The 25,203-nt window shown below is 41.3% G+C and overlaps 1 protein-coding gene across 3 annotated transcripts in view; it reads right to left on the bottom strand.

The window, feature by feature from the left end:
- CLYBL (citramalyl-CoA lyase) overlaps positions 1-23,316 on the bottom strand; it is a 267,593-nt gene extending 244,277 nt beyond the window's left edge. For all 3 annotated transcript variants that reach the window (XR_188188.4, XM_004458414.4, XM_012525124.4), the window contains exon 1: positions 23,232-23,316. Coding sequence is in view for 2 of the 3 variants with exons in the window: in XM_004458414.4 (XP_004458471.1) it covers positions 23,232-23,290 (59 nt within the window). In the remaining variant the exon portion in view is untranslated. The remainder of the gene's footprint in view (positions 1-23,231) is intronic.
- Positions 23,317-25,203: the final 1,887 nt, after the last annotated feature.

Below are 25,203 nucleotides of genomic sequence, written 5' to 3' on the forward strand. Positions count from 1 at the left end.
AGGGCCCTTTTATTGTCTATATCATTCACGGGTGCTATTTAATTGATAAATTATAAAACATTCAAGTAACAACATGAAATAAATTAAATCTCTTTGAATTACCATGGATTTAAATTCATATCCAAGTATCCTATATGAAAACACAAATAGTATTTCCTGTCATTTTCTTTATTACCTAATAAAATTCTAAACTTAACCTGTTGAGATCATGAACAACGTGTAGAGAAATAAATGAGCCATGTGTAACAACAGAACACAGCTCCAACTGTACTCAGGGTCAGGAAAGCATATTGTTTTTATAATTAACAACTCTTCAAATCTTAAAAAAATCAATCAAACCTACCAATAACCCCTCCCCAAGGAATCCAGTTTTCTTCTCCCTACATTTTTAGAGGCCTGCACTCCTAAACTTTTAGCCACCTGCACCTGTAGACTTCCCCACAGGGAGTCACACATAAAATAGCAGCTCCTACAGAGCGGCCACTGTAACATTTAGTTAAGGAAACTGTGTGACCAAAGGCTGTTTTCAGAAATTACATCAATCAGACCTAGGTTGTTCCAAAGCTCTCACTGGAGAAAATAACCATTTCCGAAGGCTGCAGTTGCTGCATGGCATCAGCTTCTCCCTGGCCACAGTCTCACTGCCCATTTCCATGTCTTCATCCCTGTTCATCCACAGCCAAGCTCCACTTCCAAGCTTCAAATGTAACTTCCGAGAATATTCTACCCTCAGATATCCTGGTATTAGCAACTCACCACCATGTAGTACCTCTGTGTAGAAGAACAAAGGGATTATACCATTCGCAAACATTCTGCAAAATAGGGGTGCAGAGGAGAGTTCCGTGTGAGGACAGTCTTTGGTGGTCACAGTTATTCATAGGGCAGAAGAATGAGATGAAAGGTCCCTCCATGGCCATAATGGGGACGACAGGGTAAAAGGAGAGGGTGCTTCATTCAAAAGTTCATCTTCAGGCCCCAGCCTCTGCCCTCATTCCTTGGCTTCTCCCACAGAAACCAGCTACCAGATGTCCTCTGACCTGTATACACAGAAGGTTCTAGTTCACAGAACAATTCTGAAGGGGAGCAGATGTGGCTCAAACAGCTGAGCACCTGCCTCCCACACGAGAGGTACTGCATTTGGTCCTGGTGTCTCCTAAAAACTAAAAACAAACAACAAGCAAACAAATGAAATAACCAACTCAGGGGAGCCAATGTGACTCAGTGGTTGAGCACCAGCTTCCCACACACAAGGTCCTGAGTTCAATCCCCAGCTCCGGTACCTCAAAAAAAAACAACAACAACACAAAAACAAACAAACAAAACCTCTATGAGTCATGCCCCCTGCCCCCAGGCTACCCCTAGTCTTTGTAGATATCCTTCATGGTGCTTCCACGACAGCTAAGAAACCTCCTTCTTTTTCTTCTCTCCACCCCTACTCTCAGCAGAGGCCCTTCTCTCTCCATTCAAGCTCTCTGAAAACTCCCTCCTGTCCCATTCTTTCAGGAGACCATTCTAGAAGGTTGTAGCCCAATTCTTGAACCTCTGGTCTACCATCTTTGATCATCTGTCTTTTCATTCTTTCTTTCTTTTTTTTTAGATTTTATTTATTCCTCTCCCTTCCCCCCCATTGTCTGCTCTGTGTGTCCATTCGCTGTGTGTTCTTCTGCGTCTGCTTGCATTGTCAGGCGGCACTGGGAAATTGTGTCTCTTTTTTGCTGTGTCATCTTGCTGCGTCAGCAATCCATGTGCATGGCGCTACTCCTGGGCAGGCTGCACTTTTTTCACACAGGGCAGCTCTCCTTGTGGGGTGCACTTCTTGCACATGGGGCAACCCTATGCGGAGGAACTCCTGCATGGCATGGCATTCCTTGTGGGTGGCAGCACTGCACGTGGGCCAGCTTACTCCATGGGTCAGGAGGCCCTGGGATCGAACCCTGGACCCTCCACATAGTAGGCGGATGATCTATCAGTTGAGCCACAACCACTTCCCATCTTTTTCATTCTTTCTCCTATCTTCTGTCAGACTTTCCTTCCGAGCTCTATATCCTGCCATGTACCTTCTCCATCCCTCCGAACCTTCATCCTCTTCCTTTTTCATACTAAATATCATTCTTCATCTTTTGGCTCTTCACTTCTCCCTCTAGCGTGATCAGCCATCCTGGTGTGCCTGAGACTGGGTGGGAAGGGTTCCTGAAATGTGGGATTTTTGGTGCTAAAACCACAAGAGTCATGGGCAAATTGAGATGGTAGACCATTCCACTTCTGTGGACCATTTACTTCTGCCTCACAACCTAAGACAGTATCTCTGCTTATGGCATCCCCTTGTAGCTTCTCCCCATGTGTTTGGGCAACTGAAGTCAACTTTTAATGATGCCAATACACATTTAAAAAAATATCTAACACTTTCCATTAACCTTTTCAAGGAACAAACTACATATATTCTTTCTTATTCTGAGTTAGTTCCTTTCCGACTGAACATTTTATTCTCAGTCCACTTCCCCCCCTGCCTCCTTTTTAGAGTTCTTCCCATGTATGTATCTCCCCTTTCTTTCTCACTACTTCCATTCTCTGCCCTGCATTCATTTCCCTTTGCTTCCACATCCTCCCATTTGCATCTTCTCTTTGTATCCCTTCCCTTCCTTCCTTCTTTAATAGTCTCAGATTACTACAGAGGGACAGCAGGGGCTTTTACTACAATCTCAAAAGGCTTCAAAGATGAGACCAACCCTACCAAGTAACAAGAAGACTTACCTGGGTTTCTGTCAAGGGTCCCTCAGGCCACTTGCCCTTGCCCTGCTTGCCCCTCATATACTGTCCCCCCCTCGTTCACCCAGAGTGTCAGGTACTTTGCTCATATTTGTCACTTTCTCAGCTGTCATCTATTTTTTTTTTTCTTTCCAGTTTCCCTTCCACCAGAGTGCTGCAAAATAAGAGGTTCCTCCCTGCTATCTCTGAACATTTGCTGTCACTGAGCCTTTTTCCTTTCAGAGATTTACTACTAATCACTTTAGAAAACAGAGTATCAAAGTAAGAAGTGAGAAGAAATGATAGGTATTAGAAATTTCCCAAAGTTTGCCACAGCCAGAAATGGATTATTAAATGCTTACCTTTAAAAAGCAGAAAGGTCTAAAATCAATGATCTAAGTTTCTACCTCAAGAAACTGAAAAAGAAGAGCAAATTATACCCAAAGTATACTGAAGATAGGAAATAATAAAGATAAGTACAAAAGTTAATTAAATAGAAAGCAGGAAAAAAATTCGAGAAAATCAGTAAGATGGTTCTTTGAGAAGATCAATGAAACTTAGAAAATGCTAGTCAGACTGATAGACTAAATTAAAAGAGAGAAAGTATATTAACATTATTAAGACTTACAGTAGGCCCTGAATCTCAGAATAGTTGCAGCCAACACCTACTCTCCAGTACAATGGACTCGCCTAGGACAGGTGGAAAACCCACACCTACAAAATCAGAGTATCTTCAACTGCAAGGAAAACAGTTTATTCCATCTGCCCCATAAAATCTAATCCCTCTATCAATCTGAGGCAGAGTGGGCATCACTATCCCAAAATTTTCAAGGCTGAGGAACAAACATAAGGGGGGAATGCAAGCATGGACACAGTAAACTTTTTAAAATTATGGCAATGGAAGAATATGGAACACTGCTATAAAGATAGTGGTTACCAGAGGTTCTGAGGGGAGGGGAACAAAATAATAGGTGGAACATAGGGGATTTTTAGGGCATTGGAATTAAGTATAAACCACAATGTAAACTATAAAACTTGGTTAGTAGCAATGCTTCAATATTTATTCATCAATTGTAATAAATGTACCACACAATTGTAAGATGTTATTAATAGGGGAAGATGTGAGAGGGGGAGAGGTATATATGGGAATCCCTTATACTTTTAATGTAACTTTTCTGTAATCTAAAACCTCTTTAAAAGTAAAGTTTATTATTATATATATAATTATTATATATATAAAGTTTATTATTGAAAATTTAATTAAAAAAAAAAGAATCGTAAAAGCCATAAAACATTACTGACCTACAGATCTTAAAGGAATAATAAGGCTGGGGGTGGCAGCAGCAGTTAATTGCAAATGGGCTTGAGGGAATTTTCTGGATTGTGGTGGATGGTTTCATAAGCCTATACATTTACTAAAAATTATTTAATATATACGTAAAGCTGGGTTTTATGGTATGCATATTCCTCCATAAACCTGTAAAAAAGTAAGGGATTATTGTGTACAACTTTATGCCCTTAAATTTGACAACTTAGATGAAATGGACAAATTTCTTGAATTTGAATTTGAATTCCAAAGCTCTTTCAAGAAGAACTAGATAACTTGAATAGCTCTATATCTATTTAAAAACTTCCCCACAAACATGTATTAAAGAAATGACCAATCTGGGAGCATTTACTGGGAACATGTATCCAAGAAGAACAGCAAAATTTCAGTAGGAACAGTGGAATTTCAACTTATCTTATTCTCATCCCCTTACCTTCAGTTCTGTGGTAGCCTTAAAAAAACCAATATGCTACAATCAACAGGAAAACCAGTAGCCTGGTAGCCACTGGAGGAGAAAGAACAAGTTGGAGTCTCTGTAAAGCCCCATCCTCAAACAACTGTCATTATTTGATCCATCTGGTGGTTCTTTGCAAGCCCCACTGACCTAACTCAGTGCTCACCTAGTATAAACAGCCTTTTCTGCAGGGGCATTTGTTGGGGGAAAAAACAGAAGTAATCAAACATCAAAACTGTCTGAAGAGGTGGATAAACACTGAGGTGAAAAGTAATCTAACAGAGAAGCATAAAAGGAAATCTTAAGATTGACATGTCCATAAAGGCTTTGAACAGCTCCAGCAAATTCTGGAGAACCTGAAGAAGGCTGCATGCATACAAAGGGCTGTGCTCACACACAGGGATGTGTGCATGTACAGGAAAGACCTCAGAAGACCATATGGGCTGGCCATAAGCCTATGCACAAGAAGGAAGTGAAGGTTAAGACAGAGTTTACAACTCCCTGGCTCAGTGCTGAAGGTGTACACCAACATGCATATAGAGCCCCTTGGCAAAGACTGTAAAGGAAGTGCTGACAAAGAAATATATAGCTCTAAATGCTTACATTAAAAAAGAAGAAAGATTTCAAATCAGAGACCTAACTTCAAAACTGCAAGAACAGGAAACAGATGTGACTCAAGCAGTTGGGCTCCTGTTTACCATATAGGAAGTCCAGGGTTCAATGCCCAGGGTCTCCAGGTGAAGGCAAGCAGGCTCACATGGCAAGCTGGCCCACACGGAATACCGGCCCATGCAGGAGTGCCACCCCACGTGGGAGTGAACCCCAGTGCAGAAGTGCTGCCCCGTGCAAGAGTGCTGCCCAAAGTGGAGAGCTGGTGCAGCAAGATGATATAACAAGAGAAACAGAGGAGAGACAATAAGAGATGTAGTAGAACAGAGAACTGAGGTAGCACAAGAGAATGATCGCCTCTCTCCCACTCTGGAAGGTCCCAGGAGTTCTTAGAGCCACCTAATGAGAATACAAGCAGACACAGAAGAACACACAGCAAATGGACACAGAGAGCAGACAATAGGTATGGGTGTGTGTGTGTAAGTGTGTGTAAATAAATAAATAAATCTTTAGGGAAAAAAAACAACTGCAAGAACTACCTAAAGAGGAGGAAACTAAGCCCAAAGCAAGCAGAAGGAAGGAAATAAAAAATTAGGGTGGAGATAAATGAAATAGAGAATTAAAAAACAATAGACGGAAGCAGATGTGGCTCAAGTGATAGGGCCTCTCCCTAGTATATCAGAGACATGGGTTCGATCCCTGGGACCTCCTGATGAAAAAGAAGAAAGTATACCTGCACAGCAAGCCAGTGCCCATGTGGTGAGCCAAGTGCCCACACAGTGAGCTGAGTGCTCACACAGTGAGCCGAGTGCCTGCGTGGGTGCCCATGTGATGAGCTGAGTGTCCACATGGTGAGTTGAGTGCCTGTGTGGCGAGCCAAGTATCCGAGCAGCAAGACAAGTGCCTGTGCAGTGAGCCAGTACCTGCAAAAGTGAGTCACGTGGCAAGATGATGACTCAACAAAAGAGAGATGAAAGGGAGAGTCAAGATGAAGCACAGCACAGTCCAGGAAATGAGATGCCACAATTGATAGGGAACCTCTTTCCATGTCAAAAGTCCCCAGGATCGAATCCTGATGAATCCTAGAAGAGAAAGACAAGAAGAGAAGACAAAAAGAGAAATGGATATAGAAGATCACACAGTGAATGGACACACACAGCAAAATCAGCAGGGCGGGAGTGAGGGGGGGGGAGGGGGAAGGGGGGAGGGGAGGGGGAGGGGAAAGGGGGAAGGGGGAGGGGAAGAAAAAGAAAAGAAAAGAAACCTTAAAAAAAAAAAAAAGAATCAACAAAACCAAGAGTTGGCTCTTTAAAAAGAAAGGTTGATAAACCTTTAGCTAAACTGCAATAAAAAAGAGAACACAAATGATTAAAATCAGAAATGAAAAGAGGGCTATAATTCAACCCAACTGAAGTAAAAAAAACTATAAGAGGATACTATGAACAACTGAACACCAACAAAGTAGATAGCATAGATAAAACTAACAAATTCCTAGAAACATGCAAACGACCTACACTACTCAAGAAGAAAGAGAATAAGTCCAGGACCAGAATGTTCCATGGGGGAATTTTACCAAATATTTCAAGAAGAAATAACACCAATCCTGCTCAAACTCTTGCAAAAAATTTAAGAGAAAGGAATACTCCCTAATTCATTCCATGAGGCTAACATCACCCTCACACCAAAGAGCCAGGTAAGGATACCACAAGAAAAGAACATTAAAAATCAATATCTCTTAGAAATACAGATGCAAAAATCCTGAACAAAATACTAGCAAACCAATTCCAACAATACATTAAAAGAATTATACAGGGGAAACGGACTTTGGCCCAGTGGTTAGGGCGTCCGTCTACCATATGGGAGGTCCGCGGTTCAAACCCCGGGCCTCCTTGACCCGTGTGGAGCTGGCCATGCGCAGTGCTGATGCGCGCAAAGGAGTGCCGTGCCACGCAAGGGTGTCCCCCGCGTGGGGGAGCCCCACGCGCAAGGAGTGCGCCCGTGAGGAAAGCCGCCCAGCGTGAAAAGAAAGAGCAGCCTGCCCAGGAATGGCGCCGCCCACACTTCCCGTGCCGCTGACGACAACAGAAGCGGACAAAGAAACAAGCAGCAGCAAATAGACACCAAGAACAGACAACCAGGGGAGGGGGGGGAATTAAATAAATAAATAAATAAATCTTTAAAAAAAAAAAAAAAAAAAAAAAAGAGCTCTTGTAATTTAAAAAAAAAAAAAAAAGAATTATACAGGGGAACAGATGTCGCTCAAGCAGATGAGTGCCTGCTTCCCACATGGGAGGTCCCGGGTTTGGTTCCTGGTGCCTCCTAAAGGCAAAAAAGAACACAAAACACAACAAGCAAAAACATACAGGGGCACAGATGTGGCTCAATGGTTAAGCACCAGCTTCCCACATAAGCAGTCCCAGGTTCATTCCTCAGCCCCCAGTACATTTTTTAAAAAAAAGAAGTATACATCGTAATCAAGTGGAATTTATCCCAGGTATGCAAAAGTAAGTCAACATAAGAAAGTCAATTAATGTACTACACCGCATTAACAGAATGAAAGAAGAAAGTCACATGAACATCTTAATTGATGCAGAAGAGCCATTTGACAAAATCCAGCACCACTTCTTGATAAAAACACTTGGAACACTAGGAATAGAAGGAAACATATTCAAGATGATAAAGGGCATCTATGAAAAACCCACAGCTAACATCCTACTTAATGGTGAAAGACTGAAAGTTTTCCCTCTAAGATCAGGAACAAGACAAGGATGTCCACTGACAGCACTGTTATTCAACACTGTATTGGAAGTTCTAGCCAGAGCAATTAGGCAAGAAAAAGATATAAAAGGCATTCAAATCGGAAAGGAAGAAGCAAAACTTTCCCTGTTTGCTGATGACATGATCCTATCTATATATAGAAAATTCTGAAAATTTCACAATAAAGTTCCAAGGGCTAATAAATGAATTCAGCAAAGTGGCAAGAACCAGAATAACATCTCAAAGTCAGTAGTGTTTCTATACATTAGTAGTAAACAATTGAAAGAAGAAATCAAGAAAAAAATTCCACTTACAATAACCATTAAAAGAATCCAATATCTATGAGTAAATCTAACCAAAGATGTAAAGGAAACTACAAAATACTGCTAAAGAAATCAAACGAGACCTAAATAAATAGAAAGACATTGCATGTTCATGGATTTGAAAATTAAATATTGTTGTCAATTCTGCCCGAAGCAAATGATAGAGTCAATGCAATCCCAATCAAAATTCCAAAGCCAATCACCAAATCTATATGGAAGTTAGTTAAGGGGCACAGAACAGTCAAAGTTCATCTTGAAAAAGAAAGAAGTTAGGGACTCACACTTCCCAGTCTTAAAACTTATCACAGCTATATTAAATTCCTACCAGACAGAAGCAATTGAAGATGGTGTTGGCATAGCTCAGGCAGGGTGAAAGTCTCTTGCAAAATAGGGGAGAAGGCATAGAAGTCATCCGAGGGAGGCACTTTGAAAACTGCAGACCAGGAAAGTGCCACATGCATTGCCTGGGAGGGACTGGGGATGGAGAGACGGAGAGGCCAAAAAGAAAATCTTGAATTGATACCCCACCCCTATTCCCAAGCAAACAGTCTTGGTAAAATATAAAATATGTGGCTGAAAGGCCAACAGAGAGGGGAAAGGACATACTCTTTCCTGGGAAGAGGGAGGGTGTGGTAAAGGGCTGAGTGTGGTTTCTCTCTGGTGAATTTAACTACCATAACTCACTAATTCACTGGTTCAGAAGAGCTAATGGATATTAAAGGATTAATCTCTGAGGAAGGGTTTGCTGAATACACCGTTTGATGGCCAGATGGGAAGTGAAGGAAGACAGGCTTGTCTTTCGCATTTCTTTCCCAGGTACCTTAGAACTGGTCAGTCCCCATTAGCGGCTCCCAGCCCCCGTTTTGATTACTTAAAAGGGCAATCTCAAAGTTTTAGAAAAAACCAAACTAAACATCAAAGAAGAGCTGTGAAATAAAATTGGGCAAAAGAGAGAAACTGATCAACAGAGAAAAATCACCAATATAATAACTATATATCAACAAAAGATAATAAGCCATGAGAAACAGGAAGGTATGGCCCCTCCATAGGAACAAATCAAGCAACCAGATGAGACACAGGATTTAAGACAGCTAATCAATGATGTTTACTCCTTAATCAATTTAAGGAGATGAGGGAAATTATGACTAAAGAGATAAAGGATATTAAGATGACACTGTGTGAGCATAAAAAACAATTTGAAAGCCTGCCAAAAAAAAGGAGCAAAGCTTAAGGGACTGAAAGACACAAGGGCTAAGATTTAAAATACATTAAGGGAAAAAAAAGAATAAAATTAAAATTTAAAAAAATGCATCAGAAGGGGAAGCGGATGTGGCTCAAGAAGTTGGGTGCCCACCTCCTACATGGAAGGTCCAGTGTTTGGTTCCTGGTGCAGCCTAAAGAAGACGAGCAGACAATGGACAGATAAAATGAGCAGAGACAACAAGAAGAAACAAAAAGCAGACACAGTGAGCAGACAGACAAGAGAGCCATCTGGGAGAGGAATACATTAGAGGTATATAACAGCAGATTTGAAATGTTAGATGAATGAATAAGTGAATGTGAAAACAGATCATTTGAACTTGAGAAGACAGGAGAAGAGAGAGAGAACAGAATGCAAAAAACTGAACAGGGTCTCAGGGAACTGAATGACAACATGAAACGCACAAACACAGGTGTCCCAGAAGGAGGAGAGAATGCAAAAGGGGTAGAAAGAATATTTGAGGAAATACTGACGACTGAAAAATTTCCAACCCTAGTGAAAGACATGAATATCAGTATTCAAGAAGGACAAGGTACCCCAAACAGAACTGAATAGAACTAGTCCGAGACATCTAGTATTCAGAATGTCAAAGGCCAAAGATAAAGAGAGGATTCTAAGAGCAGTAAGAGAAAAGCAATATATTATTTACAAGGGATCCTCAATACGGCTAAGGGCTGATCTCTCATCAGAAACCATGGAGATGAGAAGGCAGTGGTACAATACAGTCAAGGTACTTTAAGGGAAAAACTGCGAGCTGAGAATTCTTTATCCAAAAAAAGTATCTGTATTAGTCAGCCAAAGAGGTACTGATGCAAAGTACCAGAAATCTGTTGGTTTTTATAAAGGGTATTTATTTGGGGTAAAAGCTTACAGTTACAAAGCCCTAAAGCATCCAACTCAAAGTGGATTTCTCACTTAAAGTCAGTTGCCACATGTTGAAGCAAGATGGTGTCAACTTCTGCCTGGTCTTGCCTTCCTTCTTCCTCTTAAGACTCCACAGGCCCAGCTTCTTTCAATCTCAACTGTAGGCTGGCATAGGGCTCATCTCTCTTCCCAGGGCTTTAGCTGTTTGAGCCTTCTCCTTTCTGTTACACGGCAGGACCAAAATAACCCAGTTCTCTCATCTTCCGTATCTTCTTCTGTGTGCGCCTGTTTCTATCAGCCCACTAAAGGGGCAGGGACTCAACCCTGAGTCACACCCTCCTGCTATGGTCGAATGAAAGCTCTAATCTTGATTTAATCAAGTAAACATAAAACCTTTGGAACAGACCAGTTTATAAACATAATATCTTTTTTGGAATTCATAAATAATATCAACCTGCTACAGAAATGAAGGTGAGTTTAAAGTCTTTACAGATAAACAAAAACCGAGAGCGTATGTTATCAAGAGACTGGGACTATAAGAGATATTAAAGGGTGTGTTACAGACTGAAAGGAAAAGACAAGGGCAAGAGCCCTGGAGAAGAGTGTGGAAATGAAGAATGTAAGTAAGAGAAACTGAAAGGGTTAAAAGATAGACAATAGTAAGATATGAGAACAGAAAAGCCAAGGGATAAAATGGATGATGTAAGTAATGCCTTTGCAGTATTAACACTGAATGTTAATAGATTGAAATCCCCAATTAGACTGATATGAACAGATAAAAAAGCATGGGCCATCCATTTGTTGTCTACAAGAGACTCATCTTAGACATAAGGACACAATCAGGATGAAAGTGAAAGGGTGGAAAAAGATATTCCACACAAATAGTGATTAAAAAAAAAAGGGAGGGGAGAATGGGGCTCAACCAATTGGGCTCCCGTCTACCATATAGGAGGTCCAGGGTTTGATGTCCAGGGCCTCCTGGTGAGGGAAAGCTGTCCCATGAGGTAAGCTGGCCCATGTGGAGTGCCAGCCCACATGGGAATGTCACCCCACGCAGGGAAAGCCGCCCCGCACAGGAGTGCCAGCCAACACAGAGAGCTGGCACAGCAAGATGATGCAACAAGAGACACAGGAGAGAAAATAAGGAAACGTAGCAGAACAGAGAGCTGAGGTGGTGATCACTTCTCTCCCACTCCGGAAGGTCCGAGGATGGGTTTCTGGAGCTGCCTAATGAGAATCCAAGCAGACACAGAAGAACATACAGCAAATGACACAGAGAGCAGACAATGGCGGGGAGGGGGGTGGGGGGGAGGAGATAAATGAAATAAATCTTTTAAAAAAAAAAGGAGTAGCAATACTAAAATCAGATTAAAAAATTTTAAATGCAAAACTGTTATAAGAAATGAAGAAGGTTACTATATTAATAAAAGGGACAATTCACCGAAAAGAAATAATAACAGTAAGTATTTATGTACCTAATACAGGTGCCCCAAAATACTTAAGACACACACTGGCAAAACTGAAGGAGAAACAGACATCTCTACAATAATAGTTGGAGACTTCAGTACTCCACTCTCAGATTAGATAGAATATCTGGGCAGGAGATAAATAAGGAAACTGAGAGCTTGAATAATTTGATAAACGAACTAGACCTAATAGAACATTTATAGAGCATTATACCAAAAAATAGCAGGATATACATTTTTTCAAGTGGTCGTGAATCCTTCCCCAGGATAGGTAACATGCTAGGACATTAGTCAGATCTCAATAAATTCTAAAACATTAAAATTATACAAAACACATTTTCTTATCATAATGTAATAAAGTTGGAAATTAATAACAGGAAGAAAAAGGGAAAATTCACAAATAAATGGAAATTAAACAATACATTCTTAAATAATCAAACAGTCAAAGAAGAAATTGCAAGAGATATCAGTAAATATCTCCACACAAATGAAAATGAGAACACAACACATCAAAACTTATTGGATACAGCAAAGACAGCACTAAGAGGGAAATTTATAGCCCACAATGCTTATATTTAAAAAAAGAAGAGCTAAAATTAAAGACCTAACTTCACAGCTGGAGGAACTAGAAAAAGACCAGCAAACCAATTCCAAAGCAAGCAGAAGGAAAGAAATAATAAAAATTAGAGGAGAAATAAATGAAATGGAAAATAAAAAAACAAAAGAGAAAATCAACAGAACTAAAAGTTGATTCTTCAAGATGTTCAACAAACTAGGTAGACCCTTAGCTAGATTAACAAAGAAAAAAAAGAGAGAAGAAGCAAATAAATAAAATCAGAAATGAGAAGGTGACATTATCACTGACCTAAGAGAAATAAAAGAGATCATAGGAAGATACTATGAACAACCATATGACAATAAACTAGACTAGTTGATGAAATGGAAATATTCTGAAATCATACAAACAAACCACACTGACCCCAGAAGAAACAGAGGGCGTCAACAAACCAATCACAAGTAAAGATATTCAGTCATCAAAAACCTCCCCAAGGGAAGCGGTTGTGGCTCAACTGATAGAGCGTCCGCCTACCATATGGAGGGTCCAGGATTCGATACCCAGGGCCTCTTGACCCATGTGGAGCTGGCCCACGTGCAGTGCTGCTGCGCACAGAGTGCCGTGATACACAGGGGTGTCTCCCGTGTAGGGGTGCCCCACGTGCAAGGAGTGCGCCACACAAGGAGAGCTGCCCTGTGCAAAAAAAGCGCAGCCCGCCCAGAAGTGGTGCCACACACACATACACAGAGCTGACACTGCAAGATGATGCAACAACAACAACAAAAAGCGACACAGTTTCCTGGTGCTGCATGACAAGAATGCAAGCGAACACAGAAGAACACACAGCAAATAGACACAGAGAGCAGACAATGGGCAGAAGGGGAGGGAAATAAATAAAATAAACCTTAAAAAAAAAAATCTCCCCAAAATGAAAAGTCCAGAATCACATGGCTTCACAGATGAATTCTACCAATCATTTCTTTCCAAACTGATGTATAGATTAAACGCAGGCCTATTCAAAATCTTCACAGGTTTTTTTGTAGAAATAAATATGCCGACTCTAAATTTTATATGGAAATACAAACAATCTTCTTTGAAAAAGAACCAAGAATATGTCGTATTTTAAGCCTTACTACAAAGCAATAGTAATCAAGTCTGTGTGATACTGTCATAAATATAGACAAGTAGATCAATGGAACAGAACAGAGAATCTAAAAGGAGACACATACATATATGGACAATTCATTTTTCACAAAAGTATAGAAAGGATAGCTTTTCAAAGGACTCTGGAACAACTGAATAGCCATATAAAGAAACAAACAGGAATCTTGACAACTCACAACATATACAAAAATGGTATCTATATGAATCAAAGATCTAAATCACTCATATAAATCAGACTTGAATGTAAGAGCTAAAAATGCACTTCTAGAAAAACACAGAGAAAATTTTAGTGACCTTGGGTTAGACAAAGATTTCTGAAATAGGACACAAAAAGCATGAATTACAAAAGAAAACAAACAATGATTTGGACTTCATAAAAATTAAAACATTACCCCTCAAAATACATGTTAACCACCATATGACCCAGAAGTCCCATTCCTAAGGTAGCTACCAAAGAGAAATTAAAACACATGCACACAAATATCTTTACATGGAACTTTATGGAAGTTTTATTCATAACTGCCAAAAACTGAAAATCATTAAATAAGTAAGCACACTAAAGTAAGTATATACCATGGAATATTACTCAGTAATTAAAAGACCAACCAAGCAACAATATGTATGAATCTTATATACACTTTGCCAGCAAAAGAAGCCAGAAACAAAGGCTACATATTACATGATTCCATTTTTATATGACAATCCGGAAAAGGTAAAACTATAGGGAGGAAAGCTTTTCAGTGGTGGCCAGGCTTTGGGTAAAGGAGGGCTATCTGTCAAAGAGTAGCATGGGGGAGCTTTCAGGGTGAGAGAACTGTTGTATATGAAACTCTGGTGGTAGATGCACAACTCTATGCCATTTGCTAAAAACCACAGTACTGTACACTACAGAAAACTCTATTTTATTGTATGTACATTTTTAAAAAATCAACCATGATGTGTATGTGGGAAGATATACTGCAGACTGTGAGAATGACTCTAAGTCCATTAGAAATGAATCACATACACACACTGAAAGGGAAGGGGAGAGAGGAGTTGAACAAAGTACTCTAAAAAACAGAGTTTTGACTGTAGTCAGACTAAAGATAAAAAGAACTGTATATAAATACTGTATACTAGTTGGTCAATTTGTGTCTCTTAGGAGTATGGGTTAAGAATTCTGAAACTACATTGCGTACTAGGGTTGCATAAAAAAGTAAATTAATTGTAGATAATGAGGGCACCCAGATCTTGATTTCTAAATACCATTTTCCACTAAAAGGAACCAGGATTCCTTGGAGAACTGTTTGATTCCAAGCTGAAGCAGGGAAAATAAAAGATGAGTCTAAAGCATCCTGTGGTGCCAGAAAGCAGGGTAGTGCTAAAAAAAGGGGAGGAGGGGGAACCAAGGTGGGACCTATTGAAAGGGCACCGAAACCAATCTGAAAGAGCACCAATGGCCAAAGCTGGAAAAATTTGAGCAACAAAATTATATGCAAATCCATAGAAAAAGAAAGTAAATCAGTGGTTCTCAGAGGCTGAAGGGAAAGGAGGTTGGGGAATGACTGCTAATGGGTACAATGTTTCTTTTTGGAATGATGAAAATATTCTAGAATTAAATAGTGGTGATGTTCACGACAGAGTGAATACACTAAAAACTACTGAACTGTATACTTTTAAAGGGTGAATTTTATGGTTTTGAATCATACAGCAATTTTAAAAAGAAAAAAAAAGACAGTATTGAGTTGTAAACCAAATAAAAAAAATAAATATCCATGAGTCCATATTGACATAAATAAGTAAAAAATAAGTGGAGGAAAATTTAAAAAAACTCTTTAGAATTCCAATTAATAAATGTAGGAGAAATGAGGGAATTATAAAATCACCATTAGAGCATAACAGTAATAACTGCTGCAGGCAAGAGCCATGGATGGATGATAAATTAGTGGGTGAAACTTTAAGATGAGAAATTAGTGGGTGATGGAATATTATTCAACAGTAAGAAGAAATGAAGTCGTGAAACATATGACAATGCAGAAATAGGATACTTGCATAGTCTTAGTCTCAAAGCATCTCTTCCAACCATTTGGCAATACAAAGGTTAAAATAGTAAGTTAGCAGTGAAGAATCCTAGCAGACACTATCTTAGCAGAGTAACCAAGTTTAACATGACCAATACATATCAACATAATGGATCCTCTGACATGAAGCACTAAAAAGGGCATATCGCCTGTGTGAGCTTCTTCCCAAGAAAACATGATCTCAACCTAATCCTGAGAAAACATCAGACAAACCCAAATTAAGGGGCATTCTGCAAAGTAACTAACTGATATTCTTCGAAAGTATCAAGGACACGAGAGAGAAGGAAAGAGTGAGGAGCACACACATTGGAGGAGACTAAGGAGACATAACAAACAAATGTACTGTCTGGCATAGAACAGTCTCTTCAGTGAGAGGGAGAACTGAATATCCATAATCAAATGAATGAAAGAGGACCCCTATCTCACTCCCTATGTAAGAATCAACTAAAAATTGATTAAAGACCTAAACATAAAAGCCAAGACCATAAAATCCCTAGAAGATAACACAGAAAACATCTACAAGACCTTGTAGTAGGTGGGATTCTCTTAAATCTTATACCCAAAGCACAAGCAACAAAAGAAAAAATAGATAAATTGGACCTCCTCGAAATTAAACACTTCTGCACCTCAAAAGACTTTGTGGAGAGTAAAAAGGGAGAAAATATTTGGAAGTCACACATCAAACAAGGGTCTAATATCCATGATGTGTAAAGAGACAACTAAAAAATAAAAAGACAGATGACCCAATTGAAAAATGGACAAAAGACCCAAATAGACATTTTTCTAAAGAAGAAATATAGCGAAGCAGATTTGGCTCAATGGAGAGGGTGTCCACCTACCATGTGGGAGGTCCAGGGTTCAAACCCAGGGCCTCCTGACTCGTGTGATGAGCTGGCCCATGCACAGCATTGATGCGCACAGGGAGTGCTGTGCCACACAGGGGTGTCCCCTGCATGGGGGAGCCCCACGTGCAGGGAGTACGCACTCCGTAAGGAGAGCCGCCCAGCGTAGGGGGTGCAGCCTGCCCAGGGGTGGTGCCATATATGTGGAGAGCTGATGCAGCAAGATGGCACAACAGGGGAGACAGAGATTTCCAGTGCTGCTGGTGGGAATGCGAGCATACACAGAGGAACACACTGAATGGGCACAGACAGCAGAGAGCTGGGGGGCGGGGGAGGGGGAGAAATAAATAAAAAACAAATAAATAAAATACAAGCCCAACCATTGCCTTTAAAAAAAAAAAGAAGAAGAAATACAAACAGCAAAAAAAAAAAAACACAATAAAATAACAAGTGAAAACATGTTCAACATCACTGGTTATTAGGGAAATACACATCAAAGCTAAAATGAGGTATCATTTCACACCTATCAGAATTGCCACTATTAAAAACACAGAAAACTACAAGTGCTGGAGAGAGTGTGGAGAGATAGGAACACTTATTCACTGTTGGTGGGAATGCAGAATGGCACAGCCACTGTGGAAGTCTAGCGATTGCTAAGGAAGTTAGATACAGATCTACCATGTAACCCGGCAATACCACTACTAGGTATATATCCAGAAGGACTGAGAGCAGTGACACAAACATATCTGCACACCAATGTTCAAGGCGACATTACTCACAATTGTCAAAGATGGAAACAGCCCAGCTGTCTAACAATTGATAAATGAACAAACTGGTGTATACACACGATGGAATATTATTCAACTGTAAGAAGAAATGAAGTCGTGAAGCATATGACAATGCAGATGAACCTGGAGGACATTATGTTGAGAGAAGCAAGTCGGGCACAAAAGAACAAATATTATATGATTTCACTATTATGAACTAAAAATAATGAGCAAACTCGTGGAGTTAATAGCTAGAATATAAGTCACCAAAGTAAAGAATGTGGTTAGAGAATAAAAAGCTGAGGTATAATCTGTGCAGAATTGGTAAAAAGTTGTTCGTAAATGTTTAGAAATAGAAATGGGGAAAGCACATTATAGGATTTGTAATTAGTAGCACTAACATATGGGCATGATAGTGGTTTGTTGTGTTTTTTTGCTTTTTCTGTTTTAGTAAAGAAAATGTTCAATATTGATTGAAGTGATGAATGTACAATTTGGTGATTATACCCAATGCCATTGATTGTACACTTTGGTTAAATTAAATGGTTTATGAACAAAAAAAATAATAGGGTTGGTTGGGGGGGGGGGTAATACACCAAATGAAAGATACGAAGTATAGTTAGTAGTAATACTTTGACAATACTCTTTCATAATTTGTTAACAAATGTTTCATGACAATGCAAGGTATTTGTGATGGAGTGATGTATGGGAGCCCTGTGTGATGTTATGCACATTTGTTTTTTAAGTTTACAACTTGTACTATATATTGTTTATGTATGTCCATATATGAATAATATACTTCAATAAATCGTTTTTAAAATGAAAAAACAGAAACAAAAACACAAATGTAATGTGAGATTCTGGACTGCATCATGGAACAAAAAAAAAAAAAAAAGAACTTGGTTGAGAAATGGTGAAATCCACGTAAGTTCAGTACTTCTAGTTACCGGTATTGTACCAAGCTTAATTTCCTAGTTGCGAGAAATGTTCTATGGTTATGTAAGAGCCTAACAAAAGGGAAAACTGTCTAAAGGGCATATGGGAATTCTCCGTACTATTTTTGAAACTAGTCTGTAAGTCTAAAATAATCTCGAAAAGTTTTTCTTAAAGGACACTGCTTAGATAATGAAAAGGCAAGCCAGATACTGTGAGAAAATATTTGCAAAACATATATATGACAAAGGACTTTTATCTAGAATATATAAGAACTCTTAGAACTCAACAATAAAAAGATAAACAACTCAATTTTTAAAAAGAGGGGGTAGAAAAATATTTGAACAGACACTTCACCAGAGAAGATATATTGATGGCAAATAAGGACATGAAAAGATGTTCCATATCATTGCATCAGGGAAATGCAAATAAGACAGCAATAAGATACCACTACACACCCATCAGTACAGGTCAAATTAAAGATGGACCATACCAAGTGCTGACAAGGATGAAGAGGAAATGGAACTCTCATACACTGCTGGAGGAAATGCAAAATGGTATACTCACTTTGGAAAACAGTTTGACACTTTCTCATAAAGTTAAACATATAGTTATCATGTGACCCAGCAATTCCACTCCTAGACATTTACCCAATAAAAGAAACCATATCTGAATGTTCATAGCTTTATTCATAATAGCTAAAATCTGGAAACAAATCAAACACCCACCAGCGGGTAAATGGATAAACAACTGGTCATATGTCCATAAAAGGAATGATTCTCAGCAATTGAAAAGGAACAAAATACTGATTCAGGCAATATGGGTGAATTGCAAAACCATTATGCTAACCGAAAGAAGCCAGACACACAGGAACTATATACTAATCATCCTATTTATAAGGAATCCTAGAAAAGGTGAAACTAGTGCTCACCAGGAACTAGAGAGACAGTGGTGGGCTGGCTCCTGTGCATACTGTTCATTGCATGAGTCACCAACAGTCAAGTGATCATGGTGGGAGCATGTACACCATTCAGCCAACACTCAGATAAGGTCTACCCTCTCACCCAGCCCCAAGAGAGTCAGTTGTTAAACACCAGCACACTGTCCCCCTGGGGACAGGGGGAAGGGCTAACTGCAAAGTTACCCTTATGAAGGAACTTTTTGGGGCGAGGGAAACATTTTACAGCATGATTGTGATGCTCATTACATAACTATGCGTTTGTCAAAACTCATGGAACTATGCTCTGAAAATGGATAGGTATGACTGTATGTTAATTATATCTTAAAGGCAACCGGAAAGAATATATGTGATGGTCAAGACTCCTTCACATAAGCGCTCATTAAAATTCTAAGAACTGGTAATCTCTCCACTTTACTGAGAAGCATACAGTAACTGAGAAATGTACTATGTGGTTAGTTTGTGTCTATAAATGGCTGCATCTCAAAACTCAACTTTATAATTTTACTTCTTGCTTTGAATCTTTTAATATGCCAACATTCTTGTGTTTCCCCCAGTTACCTTAGGAAATGATCAGGAGAATTTATCTAGAAGCAATCTGCTCCATAATGCAAATGTATTCACTCATTCTCTAATAAGTCTACCAAGCGGAGATTTTTTATCACTGTAGTACTGCACGTCACACAGACATATAAATGCAATATAGCTGCCACAGGTTGGATATCACTCTCCACCATTTAGTCAAAAAGACCAAGCTCATTAGGGAAATGACTAATTAAATTGTGAATCAGCAAAAAGGAATGCTTGCTTGCTCAATTTTCAAGGCCATGTGGACCAATATCCCTTACTATAAAAAGCCTAACCACAGGGAAGTGGATTTGGCTCAACTGATAGAGTGTCCACCTACCACATGGGAGGTTCAGGGTTCAAATCCAGGGCCTCCTGACCAGTGTGGTGAGCCTTGCGCAGTGCTGATGTGCACAAGGAGTGCTCTGTTATGCTGGGGTATCCCCCGTGTAGGGGAGCCCCATGCACAAGGATTACGGCCCGTAAGGGGAGCCGCCCCACGCGAAAAAAGTGCAGCCTACCCAGGAGTGGTGCCGCACACAGAGAGCTGGCACAGCAAGATGACGCAACAAAAGAGATGCATTTTTCCGGTGCTGCTGACAAGAAAACATTCAGACACAGGAGAACACACAGTGAATGAACACACAGAGCAGACAACTGGGGGAGAAATAAATTTAAAAAAAAATAAAGAAGTCTAAAAAAAAAAGCCTAACCACAAAGATGTTGTGATGTTTTCTGTAGGACTTTGCCTCCAATAAATACTTACTGTTGGATTCAAAGGAGAGTGATCTAAGGGAAAAGTGTATAGAACGAAAGAGTATGAGGTAAACAGGAGGGTTTAGAATATAGCAGTAGAGGGAAACAGACTTGGCCCAATGGATAGGACATCTGCCTACCACATGGGAGGTCTGTGGTTCAAACCCCGGGCCTCCTTGACCCGTGTGGAGCTGGCCCAGGTGCAGTGCTGATGCGTGCAGGGAGTGCCATGCTACGCAAGGGGTGTCCCATGCGCAAGGAGTGCACCCCGTAGGGAGAGCCGCCCAGTGCAAAAGAAGGTGCAGCTTTCCCAGGAGTGGTGCCGCACACATGGAGAGCTGACACAAGAAGATGACGCAACAAAAAGAAACACAGATTCCCGGTGCCGCTGATAATGATAGAGGCAGTCACAGAAGAACACACAGCAAATGGATACAGAGAGCAGACAACTGGGGGGGGGGGGAAGAAATAAATATAAAAAAATAAATCTTAAAAAAAATATATAGTAGTGGAATTTCATTCATTTGTAAATTATTTATTAAGTGCTTTCTCTGTGCAAGGCACTTTTTAGGCACTGGGGATCCAACAGTGAACAAAATAGACAAAAATCTGGGCCTTGTGGTATTGCAGATAACAAATAAAATATACAAAATAGATGGTAATAAGTGCTAAGGAGAAAAATAAAATAAAGAGGAATAAGGAATGTTGGTGATATTGGGGAAGTGGGGTGTTGCAATTTAAAAAGGGAATCAGGGAAGTTACTGAAAAAGAGACACTTGAACAAAGACTCAAAAGAGCCCTGAGGATATCTGGGAAGAAGTACCAGGCACAGGAAACAGTCATGCAAAGAACCCAGGGTGGGAGTGGGTTTGGATGGTCTGAGAAACAGCAAGGAGGCCAGGTGAGTTGTCTGGGGGTTGTCTACACATTTCTAAATCAATTTCTCCACCAAAGAGTGAGCATGGTACCAAAGGACCTGTGTGTGGGTGCCTGCTGGGTGACAGCAGCAATTGCAGTGGTAAGGAAAAGTTCTGGCTCCAGACACCCACAGTCTGAGGGGCTGCCCTTCCCTACGGAGGTCACAGAAAAGAGGATCTCAAGGACAAGACAGGCAGGGAAGCAGTAGGGACAGCACTGCAACTGGAACAAATGTTAGAAGGTTGGCCAGAGGGCTCAGGAATGGTTCCTGCCTTGAATCAGCGATGGCAATAATACTCTACAAACAAGGAAAAAGCTACCAGAAGCAGACCCAATGGCCTGAAGCCAGAGAAACATCAATCAACTGAGGCAGAAATTAAGCCATCTCTAAGCAGACTTTTTAAAAAGTTAATGTTCAGCTACTTTATTGCTCCCATCCTGGCGTGCTCTTAAGGCATGTCAACGGATACTGATTTAAACCCAGGTGTAGGCTCCCTGAAGCCCAGTGGATGAAAGTGCAATGCCCATGGCCTTGGTGGATCGTGCAGGTGTGCTGAGAATGAAGCAGTGTTAAGTATTAAGCCTTAAGTGTTAAGGCAGATGAAGAGCACTGTGAGCTGAGCCCCAAGTGCATCAGAAGTGGGGGAATGCATGTAGTCACGGGACTCTTGTTGAAACAAGCCACAGAGGCTGAGTCCTTCACAGGTCAGAAAAGCAACCATCTGGAAGGATCTGAGTAAATATTTGGTCAGGCTGCAACTCTGGCTCTGGGAGGGGTGGGGGAGCGGGGGTATCCCTACTGCTAGGTGCTGGACTTGAAAGATGGGCAGCGTAAGAGCAGGTGAGTCCTGGCACAGGGCACAGTTGAGTCAGTAAGCACAGAGCAAGCTAATGTAAAAAGATCAAGAGGAGAAGTAGCCTTGGGTTCTAAACCCAACTCTGCCACTTATTGGTCCTAGGGCTTTGAGAGTCACTTCATCTTTCTAAGCTTCAGTTTCCTCATCTTTATAAACAAGTCACCCCACTTCTTCATAGATGGTCGGGAAAATCAAATGAGATAATATATATATGAATGTAGCTGGCAAATGGGCAGGTGCCGGACCAGCGCTTTTCACAAGTGTGGTCCGAGGCACCTGGGGGTCCCTAAAGTCCTTTAGGAGGGTGTGCGAGGTCCTTCCTGTCCCCCCTACATTTCTTTGTATACTTCCACCAAACCGTTGACAAGAGAATTCAGCTGTTCTATTAAGCCAAATAGATTTTCAAAAATGTAAAACTAAGCCACTCTTCTCACAAATGATATTTTTTGTTTTGGAAAACAGTTATTTTTCACTTAAAATGTCATGTGTATCAAAATTTAATGGGATATTTTTATATGAATAAAATTTTTAAAATTTCTTTTAATGTCTAATAGCACATATAGAGAGATACATATTGAACAAATCCCTTTCTGAGGTCTTCAATTTTGGGTGAGTAAATGGGTCCTGGGACCAAAAAGTCTGTGAACCGCTGTGTATCCTAATTAATCCTAATTAATCACGCGAATTTCCCCCAGTTGGGGTCCGTCTCGCAGAGACTGTGCTCCAGAACACATTTTATAAAAGCTTTTCGGCACGACAATGTTTTACATATGCGGGCGCAGGGTAGTTCGGTTTCGGCTGCCAGAGCCCGGGTAACTCAATCTGGCGCTGTGTACCCATTTTCCGGGTCCAAACAAGGACCCTCCGGGTGACACCTGCGAAGGGCCGGCCCGGGCCGCGCGGAGCGCACGGTGCTCCCGGCTGGCCCGAGAGTCTCACGACGGGCCGGCGAGGACGCGCCCGGCTGCGCCCGCCGCGCGCCGGAGGGCGAGTGTCGACCCTGGGAAGCCAGAGCCGGGCGGCGGGGGACTGGGGACCTGCACTCACAGCCTCGGCAGCGCCTCCGCAGCTCCACGCGCCGCCCTCCTCAGTAGACCGAGCGCCATCTTCCTCGCGCAAGCCCCGCCCCTCTCTCGCCTCGCCCCGCCCATCCCGGTTCCGCTTTGCCCCGCGGCCCGCCCCATCCCAGCCCTCGTTCGCCCCTCCCTCTCTTCTCCCCACGCCCACGTCTGTCCGGGCCGGGCTCGCCACGCCCCCGGCTCGCCACGCCCCCGGCTCGCCACGCCCAGTCCTCACATCTTCCCACCCCCCGGGCGTCCCGAGTTTTTTCTGACCGGTTCCTGCAGTGAAGCCCAAGGTCACCGTCGCGACTGAGTACCTCGAAATATGCTGAGTACCTCGAATATGCTTCTCTGCTTCCGTGGGGGTCAAAGGAGACAATCCGAGTGGATGGCGCTTTGAGCGCTGTTTCTGCTTAGGAATCCAGTTCTCCCTGTGCTTCTAGGATTTTTCCCAGCTAGAACAGGCCAGATTTTCTAGGTTTGTTTTGTGGTTTTTGATATTAAAATACAGCGTAACACTGTCAGCGAGCCTCAGTGCAAGCCTTGGTTAACAATTAACGTAGGATGCATCAAAGAAAATGCAGGAAGTGCTACTCCGTTATGGAACTATACCTGTAAATAGAAGAGGAAAAACTCTCACAGTCCTGAGCATGCCAGCGTGTTAAAACTGTGCCCTGAACCCTGCCCCGCTGGAGCTTCCCTCCCTCTTCCTCTTGCAATTACCAGATCCACTGAGGGCCTCCACCTGCTGCCTGGTTCCCCATTCATCCCACTCCAGCCATTTCTTTTCCTTTGGACTCTGCATTTTTCTTTTTCAATTGTGACTAAGATCTAATCCTTCTCTTTGAATTTACAACTGAAAACATCTCCCAGAACTCTCCAGTGGATGCTAAATTGTGCTGTTCCAACCAAGAAGTGACAGTATAAACAAGCAAAAGGCCTTTCAACCAGCGTGACCTGAAACTTGAGCGAATTTTTTGAGAAGTCCAGATGACAGATTATTAGTCAGGGTTCTCTAGGGGAACAGAATCAACAGGAGATATCTGTCAATAGTGTGAGATTTTGTAAGAGTCTCTCAGGTGACTGTGGAGATGCACAAGTCCTGGTTCTTCGGGCAGGCTGCAAACCAGGGCCTCTAGGAAAGTCCAATGAAGGTCTCTGATGAGATTCCGGGAGATGCTGGCTGTCCAAAGAGGAGCTGGGAAATTCTCTCTGAATGCTGAAATCACTTCCCCTTTTAAGGCATTTAACTGGATAAAACATCACTTATTGCTGAGGGCAATCTTCCTGGGTGATAATAGATGTAATCAGCTATCCATGCAGTAAACTCACTGATGACTAAAGTCCATAAATGTCCTTGTATTACAATTAGCCCAGTGCTTGCTTGACCAAAAAAACGGCACAATTACCTGGCCGAGTTGACACATTAGCCTAACCATCACAACAGGTAACGTGGATGTTGAACATCTGATGGGAGAATATTGTTGTAGTGTTATATCCAATACCAATAGGAGAGGCGTGCTCAACTCTTTCCTGTCCCTCAGTCCACCTCCAATGGTTTGGTGGCAAGGCCTAGGCTGTCTCCCTCCAATGGTAGCAGTCTGCTTCTCTTGTCACCATCCTGGTCCCAGCAGGTGCCTAGCTGAGGCAAAAGGAAAAATCAGTAATACTGATCCTGTCCTTATTTAAATTTTCTATGTTTTGCTTGTAAGGGATTTTTTCCAATAATTTTAACTTAAAAAATATTATATTGAAATGTTATTTAGCGTAATTGCTGCGTTTTTTTGGCACCCACTCCTTTAAGTTTTGCATCTGAGGCTGAACCTCACATGTCTCACCCTCGTCCTGGCCTTGGTCTGAGCCACCATCATCTTTTACTTGGATTGTTGCAAAGCCTCTCTACACTCATTCTTAACCTCGTGCAATCAACGTCTTTCCATACAACCAGGCTGATATTA

Source organism: Dasypus novemcinctus, chromosome 15 (assembly GCF_030445035.2).
Source record: "Dasypus novemcinctus isolate mDasNov1 chromosome 15, mDasNov1.1.hap2, whole genome shotgun sequence".
NCBI classification, from domain to species: Eukaryota; Metazoa; Chordata; class Mammalia; order Cingulata; family Dasypodidae; genus Dasypus; species Dasypus novemcinctus.